Raw genomic sequence first — 18,793 nt, forward strand, 5'->3', positions numbered from 1 at the left:
GAGGAACACAAGTGGCTGTTTTCATGCTGACGGCATGGGTTCAAGACAAGCCTGTAATTTATCTGTGTGTGTGATTGCATGTGCTTGTTTGTGTGTGTATATATAATATATATATATACATATATAAATATTTTCACACAGGTTTGCACAGCTATCCATGTTGGGACATTGCATTGACTCTATTCACTATGGATACCCTGACACAAACTCTAACCCTCACCTGAACTTAACCTTAAGTCACACCTTACCCCTACACTGCCTAATGCAGGTACCTTTTCTAACATGTGTGTCTGTATGTATGCTTTGTTTACAAAGCAGGAGAGCAATGTAGCAATGTAGCATCTCATGGTATCCATAGGGTGAATATGAATGCTATCAAAAAGTTCATGTCAAAGTTGATACATATAGATAAATATGAATATTGTACAAAGATCCTCAGGCTGTTGTGTTATTTATGTTTTCCCCACATTTCTTAAGCATACTCATCTAAGTGGGGGGTTCTGTTAGACCCACCGGCAATTCATGTTTCAATTAAAGGAATTACTGGTGGTAATACAGTCATGACTCACCATCTTATTCTACAGCCACCAAGCTTACAGTGAGCTTTTTTAATTTTGCAGTGAGCTACTCCTTTAAACCTTCAGAGGATCTGACAGTGAGTTTCCTATTTCATTTTGCTTAAAAACATCACTGCCATAATAAGCCAATAACTACTGTAAATCAAGGTTTAGCCTGCTAAATGACAAGTAGAGAAGATATAACACGTGAGTGTAAAAGCCACTCACACAAGCCCTCTGTGAGTTTAGAATAACAGATAGAAATCTCATGAGGCTCACAACCAACGTCAGCTGTGACGCCACACACTCCTTAGAGACAGAGTGTGTTTGATTGGTTGCTTCTCAAAGGTGTTAGACACAACGCAAGATGCACTGACAACAAGTTTTTCATTATGCTAATTTAACTGATTCAAAACTGAAGACTACAAGCAAAAACAATCTGTTGCAGGAAGACATTTATTTTCGTCTTGTTTACACTCTATGAATTGTTTCCTACCAAGACGCTGTAGCTGTTCTCTAAAATATGTTACTTGATCCTCATTGATCAATAATTTAGAAAAGAGATGACTGCACCAGTTCCATATTCATGGGTTGCAGGGTAGTCATTTCTATGTTGAGTGCACGCCAGGCAGACATTGAAACCTCAAGGAGTTGGCACCTTTTCAGAGAGCTGCTTCCAAAAGCTGTCACCACATATTTAGACCACAATCCAACTAAATGGGTGAGACACAGAAGAAATAATAGATACTGTATGGAGTATGTAGAGACAAAAAAAAAAACAATAACATGAACGTACATAAAGAAGAAGCATACAGACACTGAAACTGAATGCCATGAACTGATGCCAGTGTAACCTCACAGGCAGTTGGAAATGAGGAAAGTGCTTGTGATGCAGAAGATCATCAGTTCAAATCCCCAACTCCAGCTGAGTAAAGGGGGCTGGGGGTAAAGTGAATGAGTAACAACACTGCCTCTCACCATCATCAACTACCACAGGTGCCCTTACACAAAGTACATAACTCTGTTTCTTTCTAAGGATCCCTACAGAGAAATAAAATGTTGGGTTTTTTTGTGTATAACCAAGTCTCGCTCGAGGAGAAGCCTCATTCTAAAATCTCACGAGAGGGTAAGGCAACCAGTTTTATTTTTCTTTATGGTTTTATGTTACTGTAAATGTTTGATTTCTCTGTTGGGGGGCTTTCAGTAATGTTTTCAGACACTGATAATAACAATCTGAGCCTGTCAGTGGTAAAAACAAGCACTTTCAGCCGACGCACATTGATGAGGCACTATTGCTCCAGAAGGATAACATTTCAGCCCATTTCGTGGCTGCTGGCTCTAGCACTCTCGCTCAATATTGGACCAATTTCAGGAATTGTTGTCCCTATTAGTCACTTAGACACAAAAAGATGGAAAATGGGGTCCAAGTTGAAAAATTTAAGTTTGTATTAAAAACCTTTTTTTTCCCATTTTGAAGGATTTTACCACATCAACATGTTTTTTCTCTTCACTTTTTTGTTTTTTTGCTTTTTAATGTAAACTATGATAAAGAATCTTCTTGCAACAGGAAACATAATACATTTAGAAATCATAGCATGATCCCATCCAGGTGTGCATGTTGAAATGATCTGATCATCTAAAAGAAAATGTGCTGTTGAAGAAGACAAAAGGAGTGATTGTTACTTATTGTTCAACCCACAGGTGTCAAACCTGTTCTTATGTAAAGTATCCAGATGGAATGTATGTATACATGTGAAGCAGGGTGACGTTGGTGCTGTTTTGCGATCACATAGCACAGAAAAAAAAAAACATTTAAAAAGAAATTTAAGAGAAACACACACACACACACACACACACACACACACACACACACACACACACACACACACACACACACACACACACACACGATGTTGGCATCCACAACACAGACACAACCCGTACCCCACATTTTCTGATTACTCCTGATAATGATGTACGCAACACACCACCCACACACACACACAGCACAGATCAATACATAATTACACTGACAATTAGTATCATTAGAGTGGTGCTAGAGATGGGGATTTGTTGAGCTAAACACTCCTCAGAGAGAGAGAGAAAGGTCAGGAGAAAGAGAGAATTAAGCAGCTCACACACAGTCTGCATGGGGTCTATTCCAAAAGGTTTTCTATTGTCCTTTAATAATGGGATGAGAGCTACACTAGAGCACAGAGTGGGCGTGACACTGTTCGCACGCACACACACACGCACACACACACAGAGGATGTAAATCAGAAAGTCTATCCTGTATGAAAATTAACAAATTCCTCATTTCAAATCAAATCAGCAAATATTAAACGAAACATGACCTATTAGTACCAATTGCATTTAAGACAACCCACCCAATCGGTGTCTCCTAGCTCGAGACTTTAGACTGTCAATTAACTCTGCTCATCAACTCGGGCTCAATTAATCAGGTCTAATTACTTAAACGCATTTGCCAGCACATCCTTTTAGATTAGGTCCAGAGAAATAGGACTGTGTTTTACACAGAACACAAGTGAGTTACATTCATTTGATGATGGATAATATAATATACGATATAATGATAAATATAATTATGGATTTAATAAGGTTAGGGGCCGCCCTCTGAGTCAATTCTACTTTGTCTTTTCTGTGATGTAAATCGTTTCGGTTTACGGCAAAGAGAAAACCTGTAATTTCATTATCAGTTCACAAAATCAGAAAGTAATCTAAGAGCAAATGCAACATCGAAAAAAGCAAAGACTGATTGTGTGTGCTCCGGTGGATCCAATTCAGTAAGTGAGTGTAATACTCTCCTATAAAGAGCATTCTTATCAGCTATAGGTATAAGAGATTGGTTACTACATTTGCATCTGCTAGACTGCTGTAATCAGTCTCCAGGGTGCAGCTCACCACAGGACGCTACTTATTGTGATAACCATGCTTCTCTCAGCAGCTGCTTTGACTAGACACACACACACACACACACAGACACACACACACAGACACACACACACACACACACGCCTGAGCAAAGAAAAGAGCCCTGCCTACAAGACAAAAACAAAATCACACATCATCGCAAATTCCGAGGAAAGGACATAACACCACCGCCCACATCGTCTCACAAGTAATGTTTTCTAAGCACAGAGATTCTACAGAAATAAGCCACTCAAATATCTAAATAATGTTACATAAGTGACCATTTCAATATGGATTTCAGGCTTAGCATCAATGTCACAAATGGCCACACAAACAGCTGGCCTATGCAACATCAAATGGACACTTTATATTGATTTATGATTGATTCTCTGACTGATTGATTGATGCATTGGTTTGTGACAGTTCAAAAGCTCACCATCCTTCTTGTGGCGGAGAGAAAGCAGCTTGACATTTTGAATAGTCTTTGTGTCAGATATGAGCCTCATGTAGTGACAAGTTACTTACAATGAGGACGAGGAATGTTGTGATCGAGGTTTTTATTTTATTTTCCAGATTAAATTCAGTGTGTGCTGATTTTCAATCCCAAACCAATATTTCTATTTTGATTTATAGTTATAGTTAGGCATTAAGGAAATACAGCTTACATCACAGCTTCCTTCAATTGATTCCTCTAGTGTTCTGCATCATTTCCGTGAACAAAAGGTTTGTCATTGAAACTGATGTTGCAGAAAGATTAAGGAAGGATCTGGATGTATTTTAACAGGGCACAGGGGGTCATTTTTGACAGCTGCTAAAGTATTGGAAATTGGAAAAAACTAATAATTAAAAAAATGCCTTGAATGGCCCGAAATCATTCGCCTTGATATCACCTTTCTGCGGTTCAATTCCATAACTTTTCCATGACCTTCCACAACTAAATAAGTGCACTTTAATGACCTAAAAGGTTATTGCTCTCAAGTTTAATGTCTTCCTTGCTGTGGAGATAAACAGCTGGCCATCACTTACATCTGAATTTAGTGAGTTAAAAAAATATATTCAAGCAAAGTGACCTCGTAGCAAAGACGCATCATGAGAATTTATCCCATTTCTATTCCAGAAACGCACACCATAAGGAAAATCTGTTGTGTTCTCCAGTCCATGTTATTGTAGCACCTTTCTTTTTAAGAGATACACACCATGTCAGATGAGCTACAACACACACACACACACACACATATACGCACGGCTGACATGACAGAGAGGCGTGCTGCTGAAGAGGACAGTGTAGTGGCCAGGTGACGGACACCGATACTATTTGTGCAGCAGCCTGTGTTCAATCACGCTCCCCCTCTCCTCCCCTCTATCTCTCTCTCCCCTCTTTCTGTCATTCGCCCTTTTCTCCCGCTGTTCTTGGCAGTGGCAGTGAAAAGATTTCTGGGGCTATCATTCTTGTTCTCGCCCTCCTCCTCTTTCCTCTCTGTGTCGGTGAATCACTGCCTCTCCCTCCAAGCACACCCTGGCTGTAAAAGGCTTTCTGCTCTCTCCTCCTCCTCCTCCTCCTGTGTGCCATCCTCCTCTCAACCTGTTTATTCCACTCTCATTAAAAAAAATCACCACTGCGGTGTCATTTTCACTTCTTTTACCTATCTCGCTCTCAAATGCAATGGTGAAGTTGGCAGCACACGCGTGATTTATTTCCCCTCGGCTCAGACTTGAACTGCTTTTGTCAAGTATGGACACAAACAGCCATAAAAACTAACACATGTGGTCTGAAATTGGATTTTGGATTATTTTATAGAGATGATCAGTCTGGCAAGTCAACGTAACAAACATAAGAGTGAAGTCGTAGCCAAAGTGCAGTTAGCCAGCTGTGACTGCACCACAGAACAGGGCTCCTCATCAAACTCCTGATGACTGATATTGTTAGACATTTCACTTGTCCAATAGTAACATATCTCCATTCTTCATCTATGTTATTTTGGTTGTCTGGCTTGGGGAAAAAGCAACATGAGTTAGCTTAGATGTGCATGTCTACAGTCAGTGCAGTCATTTCCAGAGGGGGTTAGAAATGCCTCCAAACGTGACTTGATCATTTGACAAAAAAACAATGTGGACAACTTTGTGCACCGTAGATCAGGTTTGGGATTCTTTTCAGATTTGTGTGGACTGTGGACAAATTCATTTTTTATTTTTTTGTGCTTTCTTTCTCAATCTCTTGCTCTTTTCCCTTCAAGCCTCCTTGGCTCGCTCTGTTATTTTCATACTCATTGTGTCTCTCATCTCCTGAACACCACCCTTCAAAATTCCCCTCCTTTCTCTTGTACCTCGCTTTGGCTTCTTCCTTTTTTCTCCAACTCCCTTATCGTCTGTCATTGTTACACCCACATGCTGCATCTCTATCCCTCTTTCTCTGTCTTGTTCCTCTCACTAGTTCAGGCTCTCTGTCTCTTGTTTACTTCCTGCAACTTGCTCCTCACCTCTATATATATTTCTCTTTGTTTCCCTCCTTTCTACTACCTTTATTTCACCAGTTTTTCTGGTTTTTTTTGCATTCATCTCCCTCTCACCACCCTGTCTCTCACCCTCTTACTCTCTCTTTCTCGCTCTCCTTCTGTGGAAATGGTTTGTATTGATCCACTCTCGAACCGAAGAGAAGGTCAGGGGTTCACTAATAAAGCTCAGGGACAAAACAGAGACACACAAGCAAGCACATAGCCACAAACACACACACACACACACACACACACACACACAAACAAACACAGTAGACAAATATAGCCAGGTAAATGGCTCTGAGGTGATGAATGGTGTATGTGTGCGACTTGTAATATACCCAAACATTTGTGTTTACATAAAAACAGACACCATCTCACTTTCACTATCAACGTGTCATCCTAATGAGGGGTCTGAGGTTAGAAATTATGATCCAGAGCAAATATGAAGTTCACACGAGGAGCCCACAGAGCGCCTGCTCATCCATCATGTCTGTGTGGCTAACAGCTGTCCGGGCCCTCCCTCTCTCCACCCCTGTTCTGCCCCCCTCCGCTGCTCTATGGAAGGGTCAAGCTAAACTTATTCACCTTCCACCCCCTCACCTCACAGAGCCTTTCCCACACTGCTCAGTCAAAAAGTAGCTGTGATAGGCTTTTATGACTTTGCAGCCTAGAGGTTAGAAAAGTGCATTTGAATTCCTGGAGTGGCTAGGAAAAATCAAGGTTGGGTCTCAGCGCTAAAAATACCAGTAGCTTAAAGGTTAGAGAGATGTGTTAGAGAGTAGGATATTACTAGTTCATATATTTGCCATATAGTAGCCAACAGTGAAAGCCTGACACCTGGTAGCTGAATAGTTAACTGTATATTTAACTAGGTGCAATTTATGTGTTTGTTTGTTTTTTAAATCAGGAAGTAAACTAAATAACAACTCACACTCGCATGAGCCCTTAAAAAGTCTGAATGGTGGAGACCAAAGCTGCAACTAACTATTTTCATTAGCATGCCAGGAAACAGTGAAAAAGATCCGTCACAGTATCCTAAAGTCCAAGGGGACATCTTTAAATTGCCTTGTTTGTAAGACCAACAGTCCAAAATCCAAAAATATTTAATGACATCATCATACTGAGACACATGAAATGAAGAAAAGTATCAAATCCACACAAACGACTGGCTGGAACTGAGAAATGATTTAAAATGATAAAATTAATTAATCAATCAAAATAATTGCCAATAATTTTTCTGTCGATTAGGTAATCCCATTAATAAAGTGATCGTTGCAGCTCTAGTAGAGATACCTGATCAAATACGAATTGTATGAAATCAAATCTTATGGTTATGTAAAGATGTGGACATGTTAAAATATGTGTATTATATATAAGATTAAATGCCAAGCACATTTTTGCACTTACTTACATTCTCAGTTGATACAATAACACCTCTCATGTTATGCACTGTGATGCAGCTCTTTCTGTGTTTCTCTGTTCTTATTATGTTAAGTTATTTTGCACAGTGGCCGTTCCCACACACTGAAAAATGACATTAAGGCACTCCGAGGTCAGATTTGAGGTCCTTGGGACCGCTGACTATGGTTAAGGTCAGTAGTGGGTAGCTGACATTAGGTCACTGCTTAAGGGGAATGTGGCAGATATCATTAACCTGAGGCTGACCTCTCGGGCCTTGCTGCTGTCATGGGGTCAGCCAATCAGCTTATCTTTGAAGCGATTACATCATTATTGCTGACAGCTTATATGGGACGAGAGTTTTTGAGAGAGGATATTTGAGCGATGATAAATTATAGGTGAATCCTTCTCAACAGGGATGACTGGTACAATGGGACGGGGAGCACTGAAGGATCAAAGTACTGTAAAATACCTTGAGATGAATGTAAAGACAGATGATAGTTCAACATTTAAAAAAAGTTAAAAATGAAGACTGTAGGACTAATATGGCAGACACATCACTTTTTCAAAGCAGGATTCACTCATAGAACAACAGCTGGAAGATCATAACCACCACCATGTCTAGGTTTGGGTCTTATCAAAAGCACAGACACTGGATGGTGCTTTATATTCCTTTGAGGCTGCATCATCCATCTATATAGAGTTGTCATGACGGCAAAATCTTCCTTTTTCATCCAAATATAAGCAGGGGGGTAAGCATCATATCAGCATAATGCAACAAACTCATCTACCTGGCATGAGCACTGGCACATACGATATTTGACTGGACTGATTTTGTTGCACTACATCGCATAAAAAGTAGATTGAAATGTTTCGCTTCACTACCCTACAATTTTGCTCCACAGTACTCTGCACATGAAGCCTCTGCAGCACCAGTGCAAAGGTCTAATTGAAATAAATGAGATAGTCTGTTTTTTTTTTGCCTCAAAGCTATTGTCAGTGTGATGGGCCCTAAGAGAGAAAAGCCACAAAAACAAAAATGAAGACAACCACTGAACAGGAAAGAGACTGCATCTACAGAAGGTGGCAAAAGGGAGGAAGAAAGAGAAGTGAAAGAGACAAATTTGACTTGGTCGGTCATTCACATCACTTACACTACCACACAAAAACACCTGTGCACTCAGGCTAATGAAGTCTTATAAAGAGAAGGAGCGCTGTTCTTATAGGCTGTCCCACTCCATTGTGTGTGTGTGTGTGTGTGTGTGTGTGTGTGTGTGTGTGTGTGTGTGTGTGTGTGTGTGTGTGTGTGTGTGTATGTGTGCAAAGACACATGCTGATAAAAATTGTGTGCACTGACATGTAAAGAAAAAGCTTTAAACAGGTCTTCTAATTAAGCTATCTTAAAAGCAAGCGAGATGGAGGGGATGGATGTGTGGCTTTAAAGAATGGGGTCACAGAGACAGGTGGTCAACTAAGAGTGAGGCACACAAAACACTAACAGACTGAAGAAAGATATGAGAGGAGTAGGTGAGCAGAGGGAGACAGAAATTAATGAGGAATGAAGGTCAGACAGTATAAGCGCAGGATGTGAGCAGGTGTATATGTTCACCATAGAGGAAGCTAGAGTGTGATGTTGTGTGGTGCTTTAAGGTCTGCATGTGTGTCTGTGTGCGTGTCCTCTGTAACGCATGCGGGGCCATGCTCCATGGATCAGTTCGTAAAAAAACCAAGACTAGCTCATGCTATCCCCCAGGATCTCGCACTGCGGTGCACCAAATCATACTGTGTGTGTGTGTGTGTGTGTGTGTGTGTGTCTGTGTGTGTGCGCACGCTAACTCCTGAGTGACATTTCACAAATCCAAGGGACTGGGCTAATGATGTCCCCTGTCTGACTAAATCAAAGTACCAAGAGGTTGTGGTAAGAGCAAAAATTAAGTGGAGAAAAGTGAAAAAGGGAGTCAGCAGGAGAAAGAAACAAGAGCTCTTCACACTTTACATTGTTAATCAACGCGGGCCTGCAGCAGTGGTCCATTTGAATGGATGTAGCATGGTTAGGCCAGTAATCAATTAACCACCATGTAACAGAAGAGAGTAATAGGGTCAGAGGAAGAAAGAGGAGTAACAGACTGTTTTAAGGATACTCATTTCACTGACATCAAGAGTAGTTTCCAATATATGGATTATGTGGGTGAATATTTTCAGTCGTGCTCTGACAAAAGGCTCTAGCAACTATGTGAAAGCAAGCAGTGTTGACATATTTTCCTTTAAGACCAGTTTCTGAATGGTCTATAACATTAATGCAGCAAAAAAAATAAGTATGCTTTGGCAGATAAGTACACTGAATGGCTCTGAGGAAAAAGCTCTTAAGAAGGTGTTTACTATACTAGAACCCAAAAAAGAAGCGATATTGAGAGGTTAGAGCTTACCGAGTTGATGCAGGCCAGTTCCTTGTTGAGCAGCCAGGGTAAGGAGAGTTTCCCGTCTCCCTTGTAGCAGGATTGAATCCTTTCTTTGATCTTCTCCTTTATCCTCCTCAGGGTGAACAGGCACAACGCTGACTCTTTGGGTGGTTTGGCCCGATTCTTCTGACCCTGTGAGAAGACCGTGAAGAGGATGTCTTCATTCTCAGAGATCCCCAGAGAGTTGGCCAGCTGACGGCCCGGGCGGGCCAAGTAGGCATCCTGCACCAGCCGGTACTCTACTCCATCTTTAGTGCAGCCAATGGGGAACTCAACGTAGGAGTAAAACTTGGGGTCATCCACGCAGAGGCGCACGATTTTGGAGGTGAAGAACTGCTCTCCACTGGCATCAGGGGAAGTGAGCTGTGTATCTAGCTGCATTGTTAGATAATATACAAACTGCTCACTGCTGAAGCTGTAAACATAGTAGATGTCAAAAGCAGGGAACTTGGACAAAGTGTCTGAGGGGATCTTGAGCTGAGAGGAAACAAACTCATCCTGATAGACGAAGCTGAACATGTCTGCGTTTTCCTCGTTCTCCATCAGCTTGCGGCTGGACAGGGTTGGGAAGTATTCAGACTTGCCATCAATGGGGGTTCCGATGAATAGCTTGCTCGTCTTACTGTCGGGGGAGCTTATGATGACCCCTGACATGGTACCTGATTCAGCCACACTGGACAGGTAGTGCTCCTTGCGATGGTGGGGTTCACCCAACTTAAAGAGGTCATCCAGACGTAGGAACTGGCAGATGCCCTGAGAGGTGCTACCGCAGGCGATGAGGCGGTTCTCAGCATAGTCTATAAGAAGAAGCTTGTTCACATTGGGGGTTTGGGCCAGGTCGTGAGGGCAGGACTGGACACTGGGTGGAGGGTAGCACTTTTCATTGTCATCCACAGGTCCAGTCATGTGGCTGCGCAGTTTGGTGAGGTTACTAGATAGTTTGAAAATCCAGTTGATAGCTCCCACATAAACTTCTCCAGTTTTGTTGTGGATGGCCAGATGTGTAAGCCCCCACACAGAAGGATTAAACCGTTTAAATGGCGGAGGTTGGCCTCCAGAGAGGGATGGACTCATGATGAACAAAAGCCCCAAGAGGAGAAACAAGTTCCCCAGGCCAGGGGAGGTCGCTGACCGAGCGAGGGAATACATATCTGGGCTGTCTAGAGGCAAGGCTTAGGGGGACGGGGAAGGAGAAAGAGAGGAGGAGGAGGAGGAAGAGGAGGAGGAGGAGGAGTACAAGCTCTGCTACCAAGTCCCAAGTCAGGATTTTCTGCTTGTGTGCTACTGTCAAAAAATAAGGGAGGACACTGAGAGGGAAAGAGAGAGGGATGAAGAAAGGGGAACAACACTCCTATCAATCCGCTGTCCTCTTCTCAGTGTGGCAAGCCGTCATCAGAAACATCATCCACAGAGGCACGATGTGGGAGCCCTGGAAGAAAGAAAGAAAAAGAAAAACACTGTGAGCGTCCAAGGAACATTTTATATTGACTATGCATGAAGCACGCAGGGAAGCCTACAAGGCTCACAAATTGCACAGCCAAAATTAGAAAAAAAATCCAAGCTGACATTTGCCCCAGTGATAAATAAATGATATCAAATCAAGTCTGAAAGGCAAATGTGTGTCGGCATTTAATTATGAGGGAAGATAGCAGAGGAGGCATGGGCCGATTATTAAAGGCTCTGTACACATAATGTGAGTCTTGCTGGAATGAGTTATAGACTCACACCACTGAACTCTTTAATATTTCATAACTTTCTATGTTACTATGCTGGCTTTGGAGGAGGCATGTGTTGGAAAAAGTGCCAGTGGGCACTGTTACATTGACAGCAAGCAATTTATAGCCAGGTCTGCTTGAAGGCTTCCCTGTCTGTTTAAACAGTATCAACACGGAAACCAGTAATCCGCTGTAATTATGCCTGCAGTTTTGGCAATTGTATCTAGGCATTAGGTTCTTATGGCAGCATAACAGGTCGCCCAATACTCTGCTTTCTCTCAGGAAGATGCAATCATATCCAATATCCAATATGCGATCCAATATAGACTGTATATATTTTACAAGTCAAAGAAAATCCTAACTATTTTATTATAGTTTTAGTCAATCGAAACATCAGATTACACTGAACATTTCAGTCAGTGTAGTCAAGCCAAATACAATAATGTTTCCTCATTTTAGTCAAACTTATTTCAGATAAGATTTGGTCTCATTATCTGATGAGAAACACAGGCTGGCTGATTAAGAATGCAGTAGAAGTGTCTGGTATGATGCTCAATCAATTTAAGGGCAATACATCCAACACAATTCAGCAACTGGGTTTTTCATAAATGTATTCAACTGTGGTGGTGCCCCCACATATATCCAACACCAACATGCGCTCACACACACACACACATACACGGCAATGTCTAACCGATACTTGCATTTGCCAACACATTATTGAGATATTTGCTGACAATACAACACAATTAACCCATCACTGACATTGAAGGGTCACTATCTCACACACTGCCACTCCAGGCACCTCCCTCTACACAACAGTCAGCACACTCTCTTCACGTTCTACTGCTTATGTGGAGAGCGGTTCACAAATAAGTGCTATTTTTTTGGTCTGGATGTGGCCTAACACCTTCAGAACGTATAGCCCATGTTTCCCTTCCTCACTGCTGCATCTGCCCTCTCACACCAGCTAATTCTGAGGAAGAGGTAAGGCTTAGCAAATACATATTTTACTCAGCTCTGCTTTCATCTGGCAGCTTTTCACAAATGCACAAATAATTTTTCATACAGCACATTTTATACCCCAGAGCGGTTATCCTTGGACGACCTGAGATGTGGCAGAAAACAGAGAGGGAGTTTAAAGGGCAGGAGTACGGTAATTTATAGGATGGAAGGTTTACAGGTAAAAGACAGGAGGGAGGAGAAGAGGAGGAGTCAAGAGAGTGAGTATTTGGCTCCTTTGGGCATCCTCCAACTACAATACAATGATGAGGAGGAGGTTTGCTGTCTGTCTGTCTGTGTGTGTGTGTGTGTGTGTGTGTGTGTGTGTGTGTGTGTGTGTGCTGCTACTTGACAAGCCAATCATGCTCCTGCAATACTGGGACATTAGTTCTCCTGTAAATGCTGATTATGCAAAAGAGGACACAACACTCCCAGGGACCCCAAGCTTCAATTTCACCTTGACTATCAAAGTGTCTGCGCGAAGGGTGTTTTATGACCACACCGAATCGGAAAAGATGAGAGACGCTACGGAGAGACAAGGAGGGTAGGAAGGAGGAGGAGGAGGAGGAGGAGGGGATGAGGGGAGCAAAAACATGAGATAGAGGAAAATCAAAAGGAGAGGAGAGAGGCGAAAAGGAATATGGGTTTTGCCTTTTTCTCCTTATCTTGGTTTTCGCCTCCTGTTCCCCTTCTGGTGTGAGCCACTCAGAAACAAGGCTATCTGCCAATCAATCACCAAGCATGCAGGTCAGGAGTGTGGTCAGTTTACCGAGCTCAGAGGGATGAATGAGTGTTTCAATATCTGTGTGTCTCTTGTGTTTCAGCCGCCTTTTTGAAAAGTAGGTAAGTGTGAGTAGACACTAAAGGGGGGAAAAGTGCACTTTTGAAAGTATTGAAAGAATTAGACACCTCTGTAAGAGGAGTCATTGAATTGCACATCAATTTTGGTCACTGCTGTTGCACATTAAGTGCAGGAGAGAGCGAGGGGGAGAGAGAGAGTCTGAGAAGGAGAGAAGAGAAATTGTAGTGGCGTTGTTCGTGGAATAGCAAACCATAGCTCAGCTCAGACAAAGCCAGTCAGGTTCAGGGAGAGGTCCACAAATGAAAGGCTGGGAGAAGACAAATGTATAGCAGAGATAAAAAGAAAACAAGGTGAGAAAGAGGAGCAGAGCAAGAAAAAAATAGAAAGTAAGAGACTGAGGGAAGCAGACACTGCATGGACAGAAAAGCATAGAAAGAGAAGAGCAGAAGGGTGAGTGAGGACCAGCGGGAGCCAAACAAAAGGCAGCACTTATGCTGCATTTTAATCAGGGCTCTACCTGCGCTTGAATCAAACACCAGGGGAGCCTGTGAATCGAGGCACCTAAGCACAGTAACAGCAGACAGAAGGGCCTGAGCTACAGTTATCAAATATACCCCCACTCTCCACTCTGTGAGATTAAAACGACTAGACGCGGATCACGGCCTCTTCGACATAACCAGCCGCAATAAAGTGACGAGCCAGCCTATAAAAAAAACTAATTTCTTGCTCAACGGTACAGTCGCGCTGCGCAACGACAGCAGATGTCAATTTAAAGCGTGGCAACGCATAAGGAGGCTGTCTGCCTCATTTTCCTTTGTCATTTCCAAGCGAGGGAAAGATACAATGAAGCAGAGAGAGCGAGCGAGCAAATGAGAGAGCCTGATAAAGAAGGAGAGAGAATCTGACACAAGAAATCGTCCCTACAGTAATTCTTCTTCATATAGGCCAGCCACAGCTTGATGTAATAGAGTGTGAATCGCACAACAAATTGCATCTGGGGGTCTCTGGCTGCTTGTTATCTATCCCAGTAATAAGATGATGACATCACAACACACTTTAACAAACACGTTAGTAAAAAAGACAGCATAGAGTTATCTTCTTTCATGAGATTAACTTCAAAATGCCCTCAAAATTCTCCCCTCAATTCCTCTACTTCCATCCCCTGTCACGGCAGATGTGTCCAACAGTTGAGGATGTAGTCACTTAGCATCTTACACACAGTCTGCTTTTTTTTCACTCAAATTTCTCCATTTTGTCTCTCTCTCTCTCTCTCCTTATCCCTCAGAACCCTCTTCAATTTCAATTTCCTCCAGAGCTAAAGTGAAATGGCGGGAAGAGCGGCAGGAGCAAGGTAGCAAGCCATATCTGGCACCATCGAGGAAAAACATGTCAATCATTATGGGCCGGAGCGTGTCTGTGGCTTTGGGAATGGGCAGTCACCATATCGGAGGGAGCCGAGGCTGTTATCACATCAGGGAAAAGCATTAGAGAGGACGGGCAGTAAGGGGCCAAGTTGATTGGATTTGATATCAGGATGTCCTATCAATTGACAAAGGGCTGTAGTGCTTCACTACGGGTACTAGGAATGGGAATACAGGATTAAAAAAAGAGAGTTAGAAGACATGACTGAGAGGGAAAAAAAGCCTTGGAAGGGAGGAGTCCTCTCATTTTACTTCATTTTGTTTATTTAGTTTAACAGAGGCGGGAATCCTTAGAGGAGATGGTGGTGATGGTGTGTTTCCATGTACGTCGTGAGGAAATACCAGAGGCTGCTGAAGTGGTGAGCTGTTGGTGACTCTTGTGAGCTGAACTGAATCAACTCTCCCTCTCTCTCTCAGCCTCTTCTCCAAAGCAGCTAAACCTGTCTGTTCAGATAATGGTCGCTGCTCAGGCCCGGAGCTGTGCTGATTTATTGCCGGTGGCATATCAATTACAGCACTCTCCACTGGAGGGGAGAAAGAGGAGGAGAAGGTGGTGAGAGAGGGATGATGATGAGGAAGGAAGAGGAGCAGCAGCAACACTTAGACAAATTCTCTGCCCTCTGCATCACACAACATGTGGGTCACATCTGGGAGAGGAGAGAAGGTGGAACTGAGGTTTTTTTTAAGAAAGATGGACTATATAGTGAGGGAGATAGGAAAATGACTTGGGGAAAAAAAATGATAATTTGCAAAACACACTCTCGCATATGCACAGAGTCAATTATTGTAACCCTACCATAGTGCAATCAAAGAGGAAACGGCAAGCAATATGACTTAAAAGACGCACACTGGACAGACTCCAACACCCCCCCCTACACCCACTGCATACCTTCTCTGTGCATGAATGGTATCTATGTGCACAAATACTTAAAAAAAGCACAAAACAAAAAGAAGCAACCAATACATTATGTGCATGCAAATTAAAACACACACAAGCACCAAAAAAAAAAAAACATAATGGTTCTCTATCTTAATCTGCCCTCCACCTCTTCAGTCAGCAGCCAAACACACTCCAGAGATTGGAGATTTGCCCGGGGGAGGAGTGGGAGATGGGTGTAGGGTGGGCAGAGGGATTGAACAGCAAGGAGGGGGTGGTAGGAAGCGGGGAGGAGGCGGTAGAGGGGGTGGTAGAGGGGGTGGGATGGTTAGAGAGGAGGTAAGATAGAAAAGGAGCCAAGCCCCGAAGCCTTAATCCTCTCCCAGGGTCTGCCTAATCTCACCGCCGCTATCTGCATATGGGAAGAATGGATTACCAACCCCCCCACCCCCTACCCCGCCGACACACTGACGGACGGACGGACGGAGGGATGGGTGGCAATCCCTGGACAAACAACACACACACACACACACACACACACACACACACACACACACATACTCATAGGCAGACGTAAACTCAAGAAAAGTCTGACTGAATGAGTTATTACAGGGTTGAGGAAGTGGAGCTGCTCCCTAAACTATTTCTGTGCTTCCAACAGACACACACTCAGACCTAAACACACACCCCACACACACACACCCACACCCACACACACCCACACACACACACACAAACACACACAAACACACACAAACACAGTGCAGGTAAACTCTGTGCAGAGCAGTAATTTGCAGCCTGGTTAGAAAACCAGTCTGACTTATGTCCCAGTTTGAGGCGGCAAGTCAATCTCAGGGGCTAAGAGGGCTGAAGGGGGGGTGGGGGAGCTGGCTACCAATTCAAATCACACTAAACACATCAGTCCTGTTACTAGGCTTGCTGCAGTGCTCTGTGTTATCAGTGTTGCATTACAATACTTGCCCACTTTAACCTACCTACTTTTTTTCTTTTTTTTTTTCTTCTTAATAGAAATTAAATCCATTCAGTTCATTTTATCACTGCCCTCTAACTTTTAAAATACAAAGTGTGTTATCAACACTTAATGGGACAACCGACATTACAATAATAAACTGAAAGTGTCTCCTCGTGACCGTCTGCAGCTGCAAGAGTCGCACCACAGACAGATTTCATTTATAATGTGACCAAAGTAATTTGGTGTCAAAGCGAAAGGCAAAAGCGCCTATTTGGCAATATTTTGGATTTAAACCTGATGCTAATAGGGAACCTGATAACATTAATGAGGCAATCTGTAACCGTTGTCTGATGAAGGTGGCAGCATCTGGAGGCAGCACCTCTAATCTACACACACACACACACACATACACACACCTTCAAAGGCACAACAAGAGTGAGGCCCGCAAAATGAGTCCCGCAGCAAAAGCTGGACCAGAGAGGACAGACATCCATCCTTAACTGTCGGGTTTAAAATGATGCACTGAATATCAGAGAGAGATGGTGTGAAGTGGAGCGCATGCATGTATGGTGACTAAATATATCTGCAATGTCGGTGGCAGGTTCACAGATCAAACATGAAAGATACATTTATTTTGTAAAATGTCCCATGTAATCACCGGTGTTGTCACAAATGTACTAACAGACAGGAGAATGTCCTCACCGTTGCTTCACTACACAGCACCAACTCAAATCTGAACACTGAAACATGGCAATCACACTGTCTGCTGAGGATTATCACAGAATATCAACATCATTACAATAACTCAGTGGAATATTCAAGCCCATCTGTCACTGTCCATGGGAATTTGTTCCCCCTTTCTTTCAATAACAGCTGAATGACAGCAGAAAACAGATTAATAAATGAATAAGGATGGCGTTTCTTAAGCGTCCTTCAGGGTCAGTATAACCAGAAACAGTAAAGCTGAGATTTGATGTTCATTTTTGTGGCATTACTTCATATGATTACTTTAACAAGAAAAACAAAGTGAGAAACAAAGCAATTGATGATGAGGAAAGAACATCTGCAATATGAGCTAGTGCCAAAAACAACTGTCCTCATATTGTATTGAAGTCATCTGGCAAGCCAAAACAAATTTCTGAGGAGGTATGACCACTTTCCAAGAGGTTGGACAATAAAGCAGTATTGTATATCGTGGTATCTTGTATCATTTCCTTCCTGCCTTGGCTAGAGGGGAAAAAGCTGACTGGCAAGTCTTGGGACGTATAAAAAGCCCTTATGAGTTCTGTTTTAGTGCCAACGTAAATCAGTTTAGTGGAGGACAAGCGCCAGTGCCCTCCTCTCTCTAACTGTGTGGCAGGTGGCCTGCCAAAACAAATGCCCTGTTCCAGAGTACAAAAGTAGTGTATACGTGTATGTGTGTGTGTGTGTGTGTCTGCTTGTCCATGTGTATGTTAGCAAGTCAGACACTGGAACAAATTGAGCCCCTTGTCTTTAAAGCACCTTGCTAGGTTGATTTTCAAGCCATCAAAGCGGCTGGAGTGATTAAACCTGATCTAGGCTTGGTCCAGCATCCACCTTTGACGTGAAGGAGTCGAGGGAAAACGACAGATTTGAAACAAAAATCTCAAAGATTGTCCTCCGTTTGCTCTGTATTAATTTTGCCCAAGTACGTTAGCCAGGAATAAATTCTTTACAGCAGTCGCTTTACAAGCTCTGTTACATGAAATAATGACATTTGAAGATTGTAAAATGTTTTCTCAGTGAGTATCATGAGCCAAAGGGCCATTAAATACATGATGATAAACAACATGAAAACTGGACAGAAAAGACTGTTCATTAATGTGTATTAATTGGACAGACACACTGATACCACTTTTTTCCGCTGTTCTCCTCTATTTGTTTCTGGGCTTAAATCAGCAGCCTGCACAAGGACGAGAGGACGAGGGGAGAAACTGACAGACAATCTACTCACAAATTCAAGGGCTGGAGCAGTAATAAGTGCAAGGACAACTGCTTCTCTGACACCCAGTGTGCTTTGTGGATAACAAACGTGTGTGTGTGGGTGTGTGTGTGTGTGTGTGTGTGACAGCTGCCACTCCGAGACAGTAGACAGACTGTGGGCACTACATCACACGAATTCTTCTTCTCCTCAGTCCCTGT

General features: G+C 42.8%; 1 protein-coding gene across 4 annotated transcripts in view; it reads right to left on the reverse strand.

Annotated features, from left to right (window-relative positions):
• Positions 1–10,989, reverse strand: part of LOC128356277 (plexin-A1-like) — a 156,136-nt gene extending 145,147 nt beyond the window's left edge. For 2 of the 4 annotated variants that reach the window (XM_053316767.1, XM_053316768.1), the window contains exon 1: positions 9,808–10,989. In XM_053316767.1, the coding sequence (XP_053172742.1) occupies positions 9,808–10,989 (1,182 nt within the window). The remainder of the gene's footprint in view (positions 1–9,807) is intronic. The other 2 variants (XM_053316769.1, XM_053316770.1) reach the window with 2 other exon arrangements.
• Positions 10,990–18,793: the final 7,804 nt, after the last annotated feature.

Source organism: Scomber japonicus, chromosome 3 (assembly GCF_027409825.1).
Source record: "Scomber japonicus isolate fScoJap1 chromosome 3, fScoJap1.pri, whole genome shotgun sequence".
In the NCBI taxonomy this organism is placed as follows: Eukaryota; Metazoa; Chordata; class Actinopteri; order Scombriformes; family Scombridae; genus Scomber; species Scomber japonicus.